The 19482-nt window shown below is 47.4% G+C and overlaps 1 protein-coding gene across 1 annotated transcript; it reads left to right on the top strand.

The window, feature by feature from the left end:
- The first annotated feature begins 17656 nt into the window (after nt 1–17656).
- On the top strand, nt 17657–19225 carry LOC123410581. The gene is made up of 2 exons (XM_045103529.1): nt 17657–18098; nt 18229–19225. The coding sequence occupies exons 1-2, from the start codon at nt 17793–17795 to the stop codon at nt 18994–18996; spliced, it is 1074 nt and encodes a 357-aa protein (XP_044959464.1). The 5' UTR covers nt 17657–17792; the 3' UTR covers nt 18997–19225.
- Nucleotides 19226–19482: the final 257 nt, after the last annotated feature.

Here is a 19482-nt window from a genome sequence, read left to right on the forward strand (position 1 = left end):
TCTTAAATTGGGAGAAGTGTCACTTTATGCTTAATGAAGGTATCGTCTTAGGACACAAAATCTCTGAAAGAGGCATTGAAGTTGATAAGGCTAAGGTTGATGCAATTGAGAAAATGCCTTGCCCAACATATATCAGAGGTATACGAAGTTTCCTAGGTCATGCTGGTTTCTATAGAAGGTTCATTAAAGACTTCTCTAAGATTTCTAGGCCTCTTACCAACCTCTTGCAGAAGGATGTTCCTTTTGTTTTTGATGAGGATTGTGAGGAAGCCTTTGAAATACTTAAGAAGGCTTTGATAACCGCACCTATTGTTCAACCACCTGACTGGAACTTGCCCTTTGAAATCATGTGTGACGCTAGTGATTATGTTGTTGGTGCTGTTCTAGGACAAAGAGTTGACAAGAAGTTGAATGTCATTCACTACGCTAGTAAAACTCTAGACAGTGCCCAAAGAAACTATGCCACTACGGAGAAGGAATTTTTAGCAGTCGTGTTTGCATGTGAAAGTTCAGATCTTATATAGTTGACTCCAAAGTCACTATTCACTCTGATCATGCTGTTATTAAGTACCTCATGGAGAAGAATGACGCTAAGCCTAGGCTGATCAGATGGGTTCTCCTGCTACAGGAATTTGATTTGCACGTTGTTGACCGAAAGGGTGCTGATAACCCTGTAGCAGATAACTTGTCTAGGCTAGAGAATGTCCTTGATGACCCACTACCTATTGATGACAGCTTTCCTGATGAGCAATTAAATGTCATTCGCACTTCACTTAGTGCACCGTGGTATGCCGATTATGCAAACTATATCGTAGCCAAATACATACCACCCAGTTTCACCTATCAACAAAAGAAGAAATTCTTCTTTGATTTGAGACACTACTTTTGGGATGATCCTCACCTTTATAAGGAAGGAGTAGATGGTGTTATTAGACGTTGTGTGCCTGAACATGAACAGGGACAGATCCTGCAGAAGTGTCATTCCGAAGCCTACGGAGGACACCATGCTGGAGATAGAACTGCCCATAAGGTATTCCAATCAGGTTTTTATTGGCCCACTCTCTTCAAGGATGCATGTAAGTTTGTCTTGTCTTGTGACGAATGCCAAAGAATAGGGAACATCAGTAAGCGTCAGGAAATGCCTATGAACTATTCACTTGTCATTGAACCATTTGATGTCTGGGGCTTTGATTATATGGGACCCTTCCCGAGTTCCAATGGGTACACTCACATCTTAGTTGCTGTGGATTACGTTACTAAGTGGGTAGAAGCTATCCCCACTAAAAATGTTGATCACCACACCTCTATTAAGATGCTTAAAGAAGTCATATTCCCAAGATTTGGAGTCCCTAGATACTTGATGACTAATGGCGGTTCACACTTCATTCATGGTGTTTTCCGCAAGATGCTAGCTAAGTATGATGTCAACCATAGAGTTGCATCTCCTTATCATCCTCAGTCTAGTGATCAAGTGGAGTTGAGTAATAGGGAGATCAAGTTGATCCTACAAAAGACCGTCAATAGATCTCGAAAGAACTGGTCTAGCAAACTTGACGATGCACTATGGGCTTATAGGACTGCTTATAAGAATCCCATGGGCATGTCACCGTATAAAATGGTTTACGGTAAGGCCTGCCATTTACCTCTTGAGCTGGAACACAAAGCTTATTGGGCAATCAAAGAGCTCAACTTTGATTTCAAACTTGTCGGTGAGAAGCGGTTGTTTGATATCAACTCGTTAGATGAATGGAGAGCCCAGGCATATGAGAATGCCAAGTTGTTCAAGGAAAAGGTTAAGAGATGGCACGACAAACGAATACAGAAACAAGAGTTCAATGTAGGTGATTATGTCTTGCTATACAATTCTCGTTTGAGATTCTTTGCAGGCAAGCTTCTCTCTAAATGGGAAGGTCCCTATGTTGTCGAGGAAGTATATCGTTCCGGTGACATCAAAATCAATAACACGGAAGGAAATTTTCCTAGAATGGTAAATGGGCAAAGAATCAAGCATTAAATCTCTGGTACTCCCATAAATGTTGAGACCTATATCATCAATGTCATAACTCCACAGGAGTACATAAGGCATGTTTACCAGCCTGTTCCAGACCTTGAAAACAAAGATGTATCTGTTTCGGTAAGAAATTGGACTCTGATACTTTTCCAATAGGAAATTTCTTCCGTTTTGGAATTTTTGGAAATTTAGAAAATTAAAAGCAGTCTGGAGAGCGAACGATGCAGCCACAAGCCATGTCACCGCCCCCTACCCCCTGGTGGCGGAGCGCAAGCTTGTGGGCACCTTGTGTGCCTCCCGGACTCCGTTTTCTTGCGAAGGACTCCTTCTGGCCCAGAAAAATCAATATGTAGTCGCCCGAAGGTTTTGATCTCCGTATCGCGTAGTTTTCCTCTGTTTTCGTTTCGAGCTTGTTGTTGGCCGCAGATTTAGGGCAAAGATGTCTCAGGAATCTGTTGGGGAGAATGATCTTCACCAAGTTCATGAGGAAGTAGATGCTGATCTAAAAAGAGTAGAAGTCACGGAAGCCAGGGACCAAGCTAAGGAGAAAACCCAAGCTAGGGAGGAAGTTCAACATTGAAGACATTGAAGGAGTAGATTTTCTCCAACCCTTTCTCCACGTGATGTCTCCATCCTTGATTGAAATCTTGAGGTTTTGCGAAACAACTCGTGCTCGCAATATTTCTCTTTCTCGTGAAGTTGTTTTGCTGGAAAACCATGTCACACATCTCAAAGGTATAAATCAAAGATTGATAGCTCTCTTGGAATCAAAGGCGACAACAACACCACCATCACCACCAAAGGAAGACAACTAAGCATTGGTATGGGCAATCCCCTTGGCTTCTGCCAAGCTTGGGGGAGTTGCCCTGGTATCGTATCACCTTTATATCTTTTGCTTTTACCTTTGTTTTAGTTCTTTCCTTTTCAGTTTTTATTTCTTCTTTTGGAGGAATAAGTCTTTAGTTTTTAGTTTGAGTCTTTTGCTTTTGTCTCTCCCCTGATGTATTCGAGCTTACGAGCTATATAATAAAGAGTTTCTTGGTCAAGGGCTTTGCTTTGTGCCATGATCAAAAAGTATGAAAAGAATGATAGCATGAAAGATCATGAGACGATCTTATGGAAAGTGATCACTTCACGTATGACACGTATGATGATTGAAAATTGTTGAGAATAAATCAACATAGACATTAGTCATTGTTGCAATTAATAAGAAGTAATAAGGAAAGAGAGGTTCACATATAAATATATCATCTTAGACACTTTTTACAATTGTGAGCACTCACCAAACTATTACATGCCTAGGAGTAGATGTTGGACAAGGAAGACAACATAATGAATTGTGTTTGCTTGGTTCCAAACAATGCTATATGAATAGAGATCCCTTAGCACGTGACGATTGCTTCCACCTCATATTAGCCAAAACTCCCGCACCAAGTAGAGATACTACTTGTGCATCCATAAACCTCCAACCAGTTTTGCCATGAGAGTCCACCATACCTACCTACGGATTGAATAAGATCCTTCAAGTAAGTTGTCATCGGTGCAAGCAATAAAAATTGCTCTCTAATATGTATGATCTATTAGTGTGTGGAAAATAAGCTTTGTACAAACCTGTGATGAGGAAGACATAAAAGCGACAGACTGCATAATAAAGTTCTTTATCACATGAGGCAATATAAAGTGACGTTCCTCCACACTAAGTGGACACACATTCAAACCTCAAAAGTGCATGACAACCTCTGCTTCCCTCTGCGAAGGGACTATCTTGTACCTTTACTTTTTACCCTTGTAAGAGTCATGGTGATCTTCACTAATTCCCTTTTTTCCTTTGTCTTGGCTACTGTCACATGCTTGGGAAATATCTATACTCATATATCAACTTGGAGTTGAGTACTTATGCTTTATTGTGTTGACTTTACCCTTGAGGTAAACCGTTGGGAGACAAAACTATAAGCCCCTATCTTCCTCTGTGTCCAACTGAAACTTTGACACCATGAGTACCACGTGAGTTGTAACAATTGTGGAAAACGAAAGAGATGATTGAGTATGTGGGTTTGCCTTACAAGCTCTTATTTGACTCTTTGTGATATTGTGATAAATTGCAATTGCTTCAATGACTATGGACTATTGTTGGTTACTTCTCAGTAAGGTTTTTTCTTCATGCTTTGCTTTGTGAAGGAATTGCTACTTTCCCTTAAGAATCTTTATGATGTATTGTTGTTCTATGTGTGATCATGATGCCCTCATGTCTGTATTATGTTTTATCGACACCTTCGTCCCCAAACATGTGGACATGTTTATGGAACTTGGTTTTCGCTTGAGGACAAGCGAGGTCTAAGCTTGGGGGAGTTGATACGTCCATTTTGCATCATGCTTTCATGTTGATATTTATTGCTTTTTGGGCTGTTATATTACTTGTGGTACCATATTTATGCATTTTCTCTCTTATTTTGCAAGGTTTATTTGAAGAGGGAGAATTCAGGCAGCTGGAATTCTGGACTGGAGAAGGAGCAAATCCTAGTCCACTATTCTGCACATCTCCAAATGCACTCAAAAGTTACGTGGATTTTTTCTGGATTAAATAAAAAATACTGGGCGAAAGAACTACCGGAGGGGGCCACCAGGGCTCCACAAGCCCCCACTCCGCCGCCATCCCCCTGGTGGCGGTGGGCAAGCTTGTGGGCTACCTGACCGCCCACTAGCCCCCCTCTTTTGCTATATGAAGCGTCCTGGTCTGGAAAAAAAATTAGGAGGGAGCTTTTTCGTGGTTTCGCCGCCGCCACGAGGCGGAACTTGAGGAGATCCAATCTAGAGCTCCGGCAGGACGATCCTGCCAGGGAAACTTCCCTCCCAGAGGGGGGAATCGTCGCCATCGTCATCACCAACACTCCTCTCGTCGGAGGGGAGGCAACTTCATCAACATCTTCATCAGCACCATCTCCTCTCCAATTCCTAGTTCACCTCTTGTAACCAATCTTCATCTCGCGACTCTGATTGGTACTTGTAAGGTTGCTAGTAGTGTTGATTACTCTTTGTAGTTGACGCTAGTTGGATTACTTGGTGGAAGAGTTTATGTTCAGATCCTTGATGCTATTCACTACACCTCTGATCATGATTATGATTATGTTTTGGGAGTAGTTACTTTTGTTCCTCAGGACATGGGATAAGTCATGCTGATAATAGTCATGTGAATTTGATATTCGTTCGGTATTTTCATATGTTGTATGTTGTTTTTCCTCTAGTGGTGTTATGTGAAGGTCGACTACATAATACTTCACCATATTTGGGCCCAGAGGAAGGCATTGGGGAGTAATAAGTAGATGATGGGTTGCTGGAGTGACAGAAGCTTAAACCCCAGTCTATGCGTTGCTTCGTGAGGGGCTGATTTGGATCCACTAGTTTAATGTTATGGTTAGACGTTGTCTTAATTCTTCTTTTGTAGTTGTGGATGCTTGCGAGAGAGTTTAATCATAAGTGGGATGCTTGTCCAAGTAAGGGAAATACCCAAGCGCCGGTCCACCCACATATCAAACTATCGAAGTAACGAACGTGAATTATATGAACATGATGAAACTAGCATGACAGAAATTCCCGTGTGTCCTCGGGAGCGTTTTCCCTCCTATAAGACTTTGTTCAGGCTTGTCCCTTGCTACAAAAGGGATTGGGCCACTTGCTTCACCGTTGCTACTACTTGTTACTTGTTACTATTTGCTTGCTACGTTTCACCTCGCTACACAATCACTTGTTACCGCTACTTTCATTGCTTGCAGTTATTACCTTGCTGAAATCCGTTTATCAGAGCCTTCTGCTCCTCGTTGGGTTCGACACTCTTACTTATCGAAAGGACTACGATTGATCCCCTATACTTGTGGGTCATCAAGGAGCTCCGGCCTAAGTGGTCGTCTATGCCTTCTTCTTTGCCCTATCCTTCGCGCGTCGCTCTTGTCCTAACGCGGCCCGACTTCTCGGTGTTTGGTAGGACGATGAACCTCACGATAGGCTTGAGTGGATCCACCTTGGCAATGTTGGACGGCGAACAGACCAGACCGTGCAACGACGGCTGGGACCATGCCAAAGAGGACGGGTTCGACACGAAAAGAATCTAGATTGTCAAAATACATGGTTTATGAAAACCCAAATGATAAGTGTCATAGGTGTAACACAAAGCAATCCGGTCCTGGTATCTTTTACAACTAAAAATTGTCATTCAAAAATAAAAAACAAACCCAACAAAAAATTTGAAACCTGCCATTTGGCAAGGAAGTTTTCATGCTTGACAATTAAAATTGGCCTCCTCGCGTCACTAAATTTGTCATTGGAATCATTAAAAGTTGGCATATCTTTGTGTCATACATGTGATACTTATTAAAGCAACTCCAATGGGGCGACCCATTTTCAAAATACGTCCGCTCCGCGCCCGTGCCGACCCATTTCCGGCCCAAATATGGGACTGAAATGCGTCGGCGCGGACGCGAAGCAAATGCGCGCGCCCTCTCGATGTCCGCCCCCAACCACCGCGGTCAACATTATTTATGACGGTCGCCCACCTCGGGCCCATGCGTTAACGACCGCGGTCGGCCTTTTTTAATCCGAGCGTGCGGTGGGTTCCGCCTCATGTGCTTCCAGAACCCACCCGTCCCCATCTCGCCACCTCCTTGGCGACCAAAAACCCTAGCACCATGGCGGCTCCTTCCCGTTCAACGGCAAGGCCCCGCTCTACCCCCGTGCCATCTCCCCGCCCGCGCCTTCCCGTCGGCCTCGCCAGCATGTGAGTGTCCTGGTCCACTAAGCGCGGTGGTACTCAGAGCACCGCATGATGCTGCCTTACCCCGACGTCACCCTTCCGCACCACTGATATCTGTATCCGAGAATATCCCGGTGCCGGCCGTGTCGCGATCTATGCGGGTGCATGCGGAGGAGGTGAGCTGTCGTCGAGGTCTGGTAACACCAGAGCAGCGGCAGAACCCTGCATACGCGGCCGACTCCCCCAACTGGGAGCTGTGGTTCGCGGTGGAGCACAGGGAGCAGCGCCGTCGTGCGTGCGTGAAGTGCATCCAGGAGGCCCTCCATCGCCCTCGCCTGTCGTCAGCGATGAGGACCAGGAGGCTAAGGCCTCCTACCAGGCGGCGCTGGGAGCTGTCCTCCGCGACAACGAGGAGGAAGAGCGGCACAGGGCCAATGAGGAGGCGGCGCACCAGCAGCAGCTCGCGGAGGCCATCGCGCTATCGGCCGCCGGCGACTGCGTCGTGCCACCTCCCCCGAAGCCCGAGCCCACGAAGCCGCGGGAGGTCTACTAGTGGGACGGCGTCGTCAACGAGTTTGTCAGTGCGTCGCCCATCTGGCTAGGCACGACACCGCGGCAGGAGCAAGCCTACCTCGAGCACTGGAAGATGGAGCACCTGCGGGCGGAGCACGTCGAAGGCCTTCGGCTGATGGAGCTGGAGAAGGAGGCGGAGGAGGAACGATGGGAGCTGGAGGAGGAGGAGCGCGCCCGTGCTGCTCGGCTGCCACCGCCACCAGCACAGCCCGCGCCGGCGGGACAAACGACGAAGGCGCAGGCAGCTACGCTCTCGAACACGGCGTTCCCCTGGGCCGGCCATGCGCCTACGCTGGTCGACCTCACCGGCCCCGACGACGCCGCCTTCGCCGCCTAGGGCTGCCGCATAGTTTTAGGTTTTTTACGTTTAATTAATGTAATGCGGACGCGTGGACTCTTGCCGGCCTTCGTGGCCGGCTTTTAATGTTTAATTATGCATGTTTAGTATTTTCGTAAATATTTATATACTTTTTTCACACGCGAGCAAAAAATAAATCGGGCCAGTGTTAGACACATGCGCTGATCCAAGCGCCGAAGCGGATATTCGTGTCCGCTCGATCGACCCAAACGGACAAAATCGCCGTTCATTTGGGTTGGTCCGTTGGAGTTGCAGTCTTTATCAAAATTGGCTTGGGGGTGTCGGAGTCTCGCGCGAGGACTGGTATCAGGTAACATGCGTACAGCATGTCACGCTGCAACATGCGGCCTCGCATCCGCCCTCCAATGCCCATCCAACGTCCCACAACAATCCAAGGTAAAAATATACTTACAAACAATAAAAAAATTATAGCTTGGACCAAATCGCCCCAGTCCGTCGCCGCGGGAACCAGCTCGCCCTTGCCGAGCCCCCGCAGGGTTGCGCCGCTACCACCTGAGTCGCCGCAGGGTCGCGTCGCCCCCGCAGGGAGCCAGCTCCGCCGAGCCCTCGCAGAGTCACGCCGCCGCCCGATTCGTCGCTCCGCCGAGCCGCCGCAGGGTCGCGCCACCGCTCCATCAAGCCCCTGTAGGGTTGTGCCTCCGCCCGGGTCACCACTCCGTCGAGCCCCCGCACGGTCGAACCGCTGCCCCAGTCGCCGCTCCTCCAAGCCGCCACCCGAGTCGCCCAGGTCGCCTCTCCTCTTCCTGCACATCAGTTTAGGTTCAGTTAGCATGTATGGGTTCAATTAGCTTGTTTGGGTTGCAAACATCGCCTACCTGCTATGTTTTTTTATGTCAAAAGCAGGTCCTGATGTAAACAAACACTAACCTGAAGCAAGCACACCAGACCACCCTTGCTGTGGTGGATGGGCGGACTGTAACTCCAGCTAAGGTACCCCTGTTTTCGTTTGACAGATTTGAATGTTGCGCAATGGCAGAAATCGGAAAGAGGACACCCAAAGTAGGTATGAGGTTCAGAGATTCGGAAGAGGCTTGGGAGTTTTGGGTAGATTATGGGGATCACATCGGCTTTGATGTGAGGAAAATATCCACAATCAAAAGCAGATGTGATGGTGTGATTACTTCATGCTGGTTTGTTTGTTCAAATGAAGGCCATTGAAGGAAAAAACAAACAGATCATGAGCCAAAACGTATTAGAGCTGAAACAAGAACCAATTGTAAGGCTCATGTGATTGTTACATATGATCGAGTTGCCAACAATTTTGAAGTCACCGAAGTTGTTTTGGAGCACAATCACCGCCTTCAATTGCCACAAACCCGCCACTTGTTAGCATCACAAGGGAAGATTTCAGAAGTGCAAGCTTTCGAGATAGAAACAGCCGATGATTCTGGAATTATGCCAAAAGCTTCACACGAGTATGCTTGTTGTCTAGTTGGTGGTCCTAACAACCTTAGTTACACTTGTCGTGACCAAAAGAACCATTTGCAAAGCAAGCGGCAGCGGGAGTTGGCTTATGGACAGGCTGGAAGTATGTTGAATTATTTTGGTTTGTATCATAACACAGAATCATATCATGGATTGTGCACCTTTCATATAATGCAAAATGATGTCAAACACTTGACTTCTGGGAAGGGTGGAGAAAATGATGAAGTGGAAGAGAGAGATGAAGTGGAGGATGAAGAAAAAGAGCCTCATATTCTCACAAATTTTGGTGCTTGTATGTATGGCTATGAACAAGGTAGCATTTGACAAAGCGTTTGCCAATATGAGGCTCAAAGTGCATTAGCAAGCTTGGTTACATAGTATCTACAAGGTGAAAGAAAAATGGGCTGAATGTTATATGAGAGATGTCTTTAGCTTGGGAGTGAGAAGTACACAATTAAGTGAGAGCTTCAACAATGCATTGAAAAATCATTTGAAATCGGATTTTCATATTTTTCGATGCAATAAAGAATATACCAATAATTAAGATGAAGACTCCTATGTTGGTGGAAGCAAATGAGGTATACACTCCGATTATTTTTTAGGCTTTCCAAGGTGAGTATGAAACATCAACGGGTGCATGTTGTAGAGCATTGGATGGAAATAACAGTTTTGTTGTTGCTATTGTGAGGTTGCATGGAGATTTACAGTTTGAGGAGGAGCGCATAGTGATAGGTGATCCTTTAACCAAAACGGTTTCATGTAGTTGTGGGATGTTCAATAGGACAGGAATCTTGTGTGCACATGGTCTAAAAGTGCTTGATTTGATGAATATAAAGACACTTCCGACACATTATGTCTTCAAGAGGTGGACTAGAGAAGCTCGCAATGAAAGTATACAAGATAGAGAAGGAAGGAATGTGGTAGAAAATCCAAAAATGGAAGCTGAACTTCGATACAAGGATTTGTCTCATAAATTTCACAAAATGGCACAAAAAGCAGCCAACTCTCCACAATGTTGTATTCTATTGGATAATGCACTTGATTCCGTCGCTCCGCATAAACATGATTTACTCAATGCATCCACTAGTGCCATGAATGAACTATGTAAAGACAAAGAGAATGTGCAGCAAGTAGATGAGTTGCTTAGATATGCACGGTTGAAGAAAAAGAGGTTCAGTCAAAGAACTTAAGGAGAAAGAAAACTTAGCTTGATAAGTTACTCAAGGGAAAGCACACAGTAACTAAAGGACCAACAAAACAGGGAGAAAAGGTATGTTGAAATTGGTACATGATATGTTGTTATTGCTCATTTGTTAACTAATTATAGTGATTTTTGTTCTTAGCGACAAAGGAAGAAGGATGGTGTGCAACAAAAGAAAAAAAGATGATGTGCAGCCTCAAGTACAAGTGGAGAAGTATGACAACAACAAAGAAGTAAATGTGGTGCTTCAAGGGTGCAATAATATTATGAGTTTCACCCAGCTCTTGACGACCGACCATGATAATCTGTTCTAGCATGGAAGCTTCTTAGATAATATTTTGTACGTGATGGTGATGATGATGATTATTTGTTCTAGCATGGAACTTGTTAGATAGTATTTTGGATATGGTTAACTATAGTAGTATGGGGTTAACTATATTATTTTGTGGCCTAAGTGTACAAGTGAAATGGCCATTTGGTGGACAATTTGAACGTATGGAGCTTTTGAATTACAAGCAAGTGGTACTGAATTTCAATCAAGTGGTACTTAATTTGTATTGTTAAATTACTGTTGTTTTCGTTGCTATATGACTGATGTTTGCATACTTTTTTTTGTATAACTAAGTTCGAAATTTAATTTATGCAAATTTGGTAAAAAATATAGTTGTTGTTTATACCGTATAATGACTGAAAAGTTGATGATTCTATTGAACAAACTCTGAAAATAGTAGTCTGATGTATTTCGTCTGTGTAGTTTATTGTCCGTAAATACTTTTTTGCCTTGGATCACTGTGGGACGTTGGATGGAGATTTAAGGGCGGATGGGAGGCCGCATGTTGCGGCATGACATGTTGTAGGCATGTCACCTGATCCCAGTCCCTCGCGCGATGGATGTTGGGGGTGAGCTCCCCCGGTTTGAAGCCGAGCTGTGACGCCAACTCCACCGCGCGACCCCGAGCGGGCGGCCGTTTTGCCCGGATTCTGTCTGTTTGGGTAGGGCGATGGGGTCGTGTCCGACCCTGTCCTGGGATGCGGTGGCCGTGCGCCCAGCGCACGGCCGCGTCCTTTTGCCCCATCCTGTCCGCCAGGGCCTAAAATGCCCACATTTTCGTATTAAGACAAGTTTGCACATGAACCCAATCAAAATTGTCTCTAAATAAAATAGTTTTACAACCAAATCGAAATTGTCTTGAATGAACATAAAATGAACCAATACATCTATTGGTTTCCAATATGTTCCCACATGTGTTCAACCAAGTCATTTTGAAGATCCAAATGATTGTGCCAATCACGCATCTCACGATGGAACTGGACAAATTTTTGAAACGTGGACGGTTCTTGGTGCAGGGGCTCAACATTTTCACCTTGATAATCAAATCCTTAGTCGAAGATACTGTCATCACGCTCGTCCTCGACGATCATGTTGTGCATGATCACACAAGCACTCATCACCTCCCAAAGCTTCCTTTCATCTCATGACAGTGCAGGGTTTCGAACGATACCCCATCGGGATTGAAGCACACCAAAAGCACGTTCCACATCCTTTCTAGCACTCTCTTGCATTTGGGAAAATTTCTTTCTCTTCTCATCTTGGGGGTTTGAGATTGTCTTCACAAAAGTTGACCACTGAGGATATATACCATCAGCTAGATAGTATTCCTTGTTGTACTGGTGGCCGTTGATCTCAAAGTTGACAGGTGGGGAGTGGCCTTCTGCAAGCCTTGCGAAGACTGGAGAATGCTGCAACACGTTGATATCATTGTGAGAACCTGCCATGCGGAAGAAATAATGCCATATCCAAAGATCCTGCGAAGCTACCGCTTCTAATATGACAGTGCACGCTTTGACATGCCCCTTGTACTGGCTCTGCCAAGCAAATGGACAGTTCTTCTACTCCGAGTCCATACAATCTATGCTGCCAAGCATGCCTGGAAAGCCTCTTGTACTGGTCGCCAACAATCTCTCTGTATCAGCGGCAGTTGTCTGTCTCAAGTACTCAGGACCAAATTGTTAGACAATTGTATAGGATACGGTTGTAGTTTAAACCCTTTTCTATCTCTTCTCTGATTTCCCTTATCTCATGTAACCTCTTGATAAGATCTTGCCTTGTACTCCAAGATATTGTGATATAAATACATTGCGGCCCGAGACAAAGGGTTCTACGCTTCGTCATATGGTCATCAGAGCCCTTCCTCTCGACGCCTAGCTACCGAGAAGAGAAACCGCTCCATCGATCGTAGAGAGAGTCGACGATGACAGGCCCCGCGCTCCCCACCATTGCATCCACCCAGATTACATCCGCCGCGCCCACATCCTCCTCCAATACCTCGCTCTCTCTCGGTCCACCTCCATCAGAGAAGCTCACCAGGACGAACTTCCTTCTTTGGAAGGCCGTCGTGCTACCCCAGATCAAGGGGGCACAGATGGAACACTTCCTCGATGCCGCAAGCCCGGCGCCTCCTGCCACCATCGCCATCACCAAGGATGGGAAGGAAGAGCAGGTCTTCAACTATGCCAGAGCAATCTGGTACGCGCAGCAACAGCAGGTACAAGGATACCTCATGGGATCTCTCTCTCGAGAAGTTCTCGCGCAAGTGGCGATGCTCCAGACGTCGGCCGAGGTATGGACTTCCATCCATGCCATGTTTGCTGCACAAACACAAGCCCAAAAGATCAACACAAGGATGGCCCTCACCAATCTGCAAAAAGGTAATCTAACCATGGCAGAATACCTTGGAAAGATCAAAACCCTTACAGATGAAGTTGTGTGCGCCGATGCACCGCTCGGAGATGCCGAGATCATCTCTCGCGTCATAGCCGGCCTCGACATCGACTACAACCCCGTGATCTCGGCCTTGGCCGCGCGGGTCGAACCGGTCATGGTTCAGGAGCTCTACAGCCAGCTTCTAAGCTTCGACGCCTGGCTCAGTATGCTGCAAGGAACCAATCTACGCCAATCCTCTGCCAACGCCGCCTCCCGCGGACGTGGCCGTGGGCGTGGACAGCAAGGGCGCAGACGCGGAAACGGCGGTGGAGGACGTGCCGGAAACCAGGGTCAGGCTCGCCCTGGTGGTGGTGGTGACCGCGGCGGCGGTGATCGCGGCGGTGGCTACAACAACGGCTACAACGGCGGTGGCTACAACAACAATTGCCGACCAAGATGCCAGCTTTGCAAGAAGCCGGGCCACGAAGTCATTGACTGCTGGCACCGGTATGATGAGGACTACACGCCCGAAACACGGCAAGCTGCTGCCGCCACACGGGAACACGGTGGAGCCGATGGTGAGATGGTTTGGTACGCCGACTCCGGCGCCAGAGACCATGTCACGAATGAGCTAGAGAAGCTGGCTCTCCGGGAGAGGTACCACGGCAACGACCAGATTCACACCGCAAGTGGTGGAGGTATGGATATTCTTCACATTGGTCAATCCTCTATTAATTCCCCTAGCCTCAAACGTGATCTTGTTCTTAAAGATGTTCTCCATGTTCCACAAGCCGATAAGAATCTAGCTTCCATGTCCCGTTTGACATCCGACAACAATATTTTCTTTGAAACTCATCCTACTTATTTTTTTCATTAAGGATCGGGCAACAAGGGAACTCATCCATCGCGGTAGATGCATTGGAGGACTATACCCCATCACATCAAGAGTCTTTAATCGACAGCGTCATCGCCAAGTTTACTCTGGCACCAAGCTGTCACTAGCCAGATGGCACCAAAGATTAGGGCATCCTTCTTCAAATATAGTTAAGCAAGTAGTCAATAAAGGCAATCTTGCATTGTCAAGTAGTTCCAATACAGAGTCTGTTTGTGAAGCTTGTCAATGTGCCAAGAGTCACCAACTTCCCTATCCCTTGTCAAATAGTGTGTCTCATGCTCCTTTAGAGCTTATTTGCAGTGATGTATGGGGTCATGCAAGAGATTCTTTTGGTAGAAAGAAATATTATGTCAGTTTCATCGATGATATAGCAAGTTCACATGGATCTATTTGCTTAAAAACAAATCTGAAGTTTTTCTGTCTTTCAAGAATTCCAAACACTTGTTGAGAGACAATTTGACAAAAAGATCCTTGGAGTTCAAAGTGACTGGGGAGGAGAGTATGAGAAACTTAACTCCTTCTTTCGTAGCATTGGGATTATTCACCATGTCTCTTGTCCCCATGATCATCAACAAAATGGTTCGGCCGAACGAAAACACCGTCATATTGTTGAAGTTGGCCTATCCCTTCTAGCTCACACATCCATGCCACTTAAATATTGGGATGAGGCCTTTATCACGACCACATACCTTATAAATCGTTTGCCTAGTCGAGTCATTGGCAACACTACTCCATTGGAACGTTTGTTTCATCAAAAACCACACTACAGTTCTCTCAAAATCTTTGGGTGTGCATGTTACCCAAACCTTCGTCCCTATAATCATCATAAACTCGAGTTTCGGTCCACACAATGTGTGTTCCTTGGTTATAGTAATCTCCATAAAGGCTACAAGTGTCTACACATCTCATCCGGTCGTATCTATATTTCCCGTGATGTTATTTTTGATGAAACCATGTTTCCCTTCGCTAAACTCCATCCTAATGCGGGAGCTCTTTTGCGTGTCGAAATCTCCCTTCTTTCCGAGCCTATTTCATCTTCTAATCATGGGGGTGAATTAATTAGGACCAATCATGTGAAAAATATCATGGAATCTGTTGAAACTGACGTTGAAAATGCGATCCGAGGTTGCCACCCAGCGCAGTCTGCCCGACGCGGAGTTCCAGGCGGATTCTCCCGCGCCAACACCCGCGCCAACCGCCCGCAACCGCGTGGTCGACAGCACCCCACCTGCGGGGTTCACCCGCATCGGCGGCTCCCACGCGCCAATCGCCAGCGGCGCCCGCGTGGCCGACAACGCCCCCCGTGTGGAGCCCAACTGCGTCGGTGGATCCCAGGAGGATCCTCCCGCGCCAACCGACAGCGCCCCACGTGCGGCGCCCACCCGCGTCAGCGCCGCCTTCGACGAGATCCCAGGCGCGGTGCCCATTGGCTCCACCAACAGTGGGCCGCCTTCTAGCACTGTTGGTGCGGGGGCCAGCCCGACCGGCTCGACTGGATCCTCTGCGGCTGACTCTTCTGTGGACAGACCTGCAGCAACTTCAGCTCCTCCTCCTCGTCGTCATACACGGTCTCGGTCAGGTGTTGTCAAGGATAAGAAATATACAGACGGTACAGTCAGGTATGACACACACAAATGTGCTTTCCTCACAAGTACTGGTGAACAAATAACTTTGCATGATGCCCTTGCTCACAAGGAATGGAAGAAAGCCATGGATGTTGAGTATGATGCACTGATTCAAAATAAAACATGGCGGTTAGTCTCACCAAAGAAAGGTGCAAATGTGATAGATTGCAAATGGGTATATAAAATCAAAAAAAAAGCTGATGGTAGTATAGAGAGATACAAAGCTAGACTGGTTGCAAAAGGGTTTCAACAAAGGTTTGGTATTGATTATGAGGATACTTTCAGCCCTGTTATTAAGTCAGCCACTATTCGACTTGTACTGTCTATTGCTATTTCCAGAGGTTGGAGCCTACGACAACTAGACGTCCAGAACGCGTTTCTTCATGGTGTTCTTGAGGAAGAAGTGTTCATGCGGCAACCATCAGGGTATGAAAACATGAACACACCACATCATGTCTGCAAGTTGGATAAAGCTTTGTATGGGTTGAAACAGGCCCCAAGAGCCTGGTATTCAAGGTTAAGTACACAGTTACAAAAACTTGGGTTCACACCATCAAAGGCAGATACCTCCTTATTCTTCTACAGTAAGAACAGTGTTACTATATTTGTTCTTGTTTATGTTGATGATATAATTGTTGCCAGCTCAAGTCCAGATGCTATAACTTGTCTGCTTAAAGATTTAAAGCTAGAGTTTGCTCTTAAAGATCTAGGAGATATTCACTACTTTCTTGGAATAGAGGTAAAGAAGGTAAAAGATGGTATACTTCTTACACAAGAAAGGTATACTACTGATATTCTCAAAAGAATAGGTATGGAAAAATGTAAGCCAGTTAGTACACCTATCTCTACTTCAGAAAAACTCACTGGTGAGAGTGGAGAAGCACTTGGGCCAGATGATGCAACAAACTATAGGAGTATTGTAGGAGCATTGCAGTATTTAACTCTCACACGACCTGATATTTCATATTCTGTCAACAAAGTATGTCAATACTTACATGCTCCTACTACTTCTCATTGGACAGCAGTAAAAAGAATTTTGAGGTATCTTAAGTTTACAGAAGGACTTGGTCTTCAAATTGTAAAATCTCTATCTATGCTTGTGTCAGCCTACTCTGATGCAGACTGGGCAGGATGTGCTGATGACAGAAGATCAACAGGTGGTTTTGTTGTGTTTCTGGGAACAAATCTTGTGTCATGGAGTGCAAGGAAGCAGGCAACAGTCTCAAGGTCTAGTACTGAGGCTGAATATAAGGCTTTAGCAAATGCAACAGCCGAGGTAATGTGGATTCAGACTTTGCTACATGAACTTGGAATCAAGGTGCCTCAGGCTGCCAGATTATGGTGTGACAATCTTGGTGCAACCTATCTCTCAGCTAATCCTGTTTTTCATGCATTAACAAGACATATTGAGGTTGATTTTCACTTTGTCAGAGAAAGAGTAACACGCAAATTACTTGATATAAGGTTCATTCCAACAGGTGATCAACTTGCTGACGGGTTCACCAAACCTCTCACAATGAGGAGGCTAGATGATTTTAAGTACAATCTCAACCTTGCTAAATAGGGTTTAGATTGAGGGGGAGTGTTAGACAATTGTATAGAATATGGTTGTAGTTTAAACCCTTTTCTATCTCTTCTCTGGTATTCCTTATCTCACGTAACCTCTTGATAAAATCTTGCCTTGTACTCCAAGATATTGTGCTATAAATACATTGCGGCCCGAGACAAAGGGTTCCACGCTTCGTCATACAAATACCTCAATCACAGCCTGACAGAACTTATACATTAACATCAGACATGTTGTCTCCCTCATACGTACATACTCATTCGATCTTGAAACGTCCGAACCAGCTCAGTTCAGTTCCAATTGTCAAGAGCGTTTTAGTGGCTCGCGTTTGAGATTCTCCGAGAGTGAGAGCAACGGCGCACGCCAAAAACACCCCGTCGTAAAACCGCGTTTTCCCTCCCCGCCAACAAGCCGGACGAAATCGTACCGTACACAAGCTCACCCAACAACCAGCCCGCCCACGACCGCGTCCGCAAAGCACACACTGACAGACACACAAACGCGCGCATGCGTCCAGCTCCGGCCAATATATAAACACCCACCCGCGGTTCTTGCTCGCCACCTACTATCCACCATTCCTCGCAAGCACAGAGCCACGCCGCGCCAACACCCAAGAACGGCGGCAGCCAGCCAGCTTTCAGGCTCGAGGCTCGGGGCCGGCCGTCTCCATGGACCGGTCGCTTTCTGCGGGGAGAGGGTACTACTACTCGGCGGCGCCGGTGGGCACGGGCGTGGGCATGGGCCCGCTCGCCGGCCAGCTCGGCGAGTGGCTGCTCCGCGCCGTGCAGCCGCCGCCGCCCACGCCGTGCGGGTCGCCCGGCGGGCCCCCGGTCACCGCCCCGCGGGTCCGGATGAGGGACGGCCGGCACCTGGCGTACGAGGAGTCCGGCGTGCCCAAGGAGACCGCCCGGTTCAAGGTCGTCTTCTCCCACGGCTTCACCGGCTCCCGCCTCGACAGCCTCCGCGCGTCGCCGGTTAGTGCTGCGCATACATTCTCCTGACCCGTCGTCCCGCCGCCCCCGCACGGCCGGCGAGCTCATTTTAATATGATCGCGCGTCTCTCTCGCCGTCGCTCACGCCGTCCGCGCAACGATTTGATTCCAGGAGGTGGCCGAGGAGCTTGGCGTGTACATGGTGGGCTTCGACCGCGCCGGCTACGGCGAGAGCGACCCAAACCCGGGCCGCTCCGTGGAGAGCGCGGCGCAGGACATGGAGGACCTGGCCGACGCGCTGGGGCTCGGCGACAAGTTCCACGTCGTCGGCTTCTCCCTCGGCTGCCACGCCGTGTGGGGCGCGCTCAGGTACATCCCGGAGCGGATCGCCGGGGCCGCCATGCTGGCGCCGGTGGTGAACTACTGGTGGCCCGGGTTCCCGGCGGAGCTGGCGGCGCGGGAGTACGGCCGGCAGGAGCGCGGCGACCAGTGGGCGCTGCGCGTGGCACACCACGCCCCCGGCATGATACACTGGTGGATGGAGCAGAGCTGGCTGCCCCTGCCCACCTCCACCGTCGTCGACAACACCACCCACCTCCCCAACAAGCGCGACGCCGAGATCCGGCGCACCCTCACCGCCGACGGCACCCTCCGGAAGAAGAGGGAGATGGCGACGCAGCAGGGGATCCAGGAGTCGTACTACAGGGACATGGCGGTCATGTTCGGCAAGTGGGAGTTCGACCCAATGGCACTGCCGGAGCCGCCGTGCCCGGTGCACCTGTGGCAGGGCGACGAGGACGGCCTCGTGCCCGTCGCGCTGCAGCGGCACGTCGCCGGGAGGCTCGGCTGGGTCAACTACCACGAGCTCCCCGGCACCGGCCACTTCCTGTCCGCCGTCCCAGAGCTCGGAGACACCGTTCTCCGGACACTTTTCGGTTGATGATCCACCAATACCAGAAAAGTAGTTAGCTTTAGTCGATGAAGAAAATTCGGAGAAAGAGTTGGCTTTTAGCTAGCTTGGCGTACGAGGCAATCTGGCAAAGTGCAGTACATTATGTCTATTTCTTGATTAATTAATTTATACAGCATGTAGATTTTGTATTTCTTGTTCTTTTGTTTTCGTTTGTTTTGTAATGAAAACTCTGAAAATTCAGTTTAGAAACTGTCAACCATGCGTTCTGAAGTTTTTATGTACAAATTGAGACTGTGACTGTGAGTGTTTTTTATTTTGTTTTCGTCTTTAGACAACAGAAGCAGGTTGGGATGTGTTGGTTAAAGAAATGAAGAGGTTTTATCTTATTACATACACTCAACGAGACCTGGTCTTGATGTCATTGATGATATCATTGGTGGTGGTAGATATAGAGGAAAATTGGACCACTTCCTCAACAAGGCAGCAAACACAATCAAGAATCAAAATAACTAG

Source organism: Hordeum vulgare, chromosome 1H (genome assembly GCF_904849725.1).
Source record: "Hordeum vulgare subsp. vulgare chromosome 1H, MorexV3_pseudomolecules_assembly, whole genome shotgun sequence".
Taxonomy (NCBI): domain Eukaryota; kingdom Viridiplantae; phylum Streptophyta; class Magnoliopsida; order Poales; family Poaceae; genus Hordeum; species Hordeum vulgare.

Bases quoted from the DNA above. Each gene is read 5' to 3' on its own strand.
- LOC123410581 (XM_045103529.1), top strand. From the start codon at position 17,793: ATGGACCGGTCGCTTTCTGCGGGGAGAGGGTACTACTACTCGGCGGCG. The intron at 18,099-18,228 runs GTTAGTGCTGCG...ATTTGATTCCAG, and splicing joins ACAGCCTCCGCGCGTCGCCG to GAGGTGGCCGAGGAGCTTGG.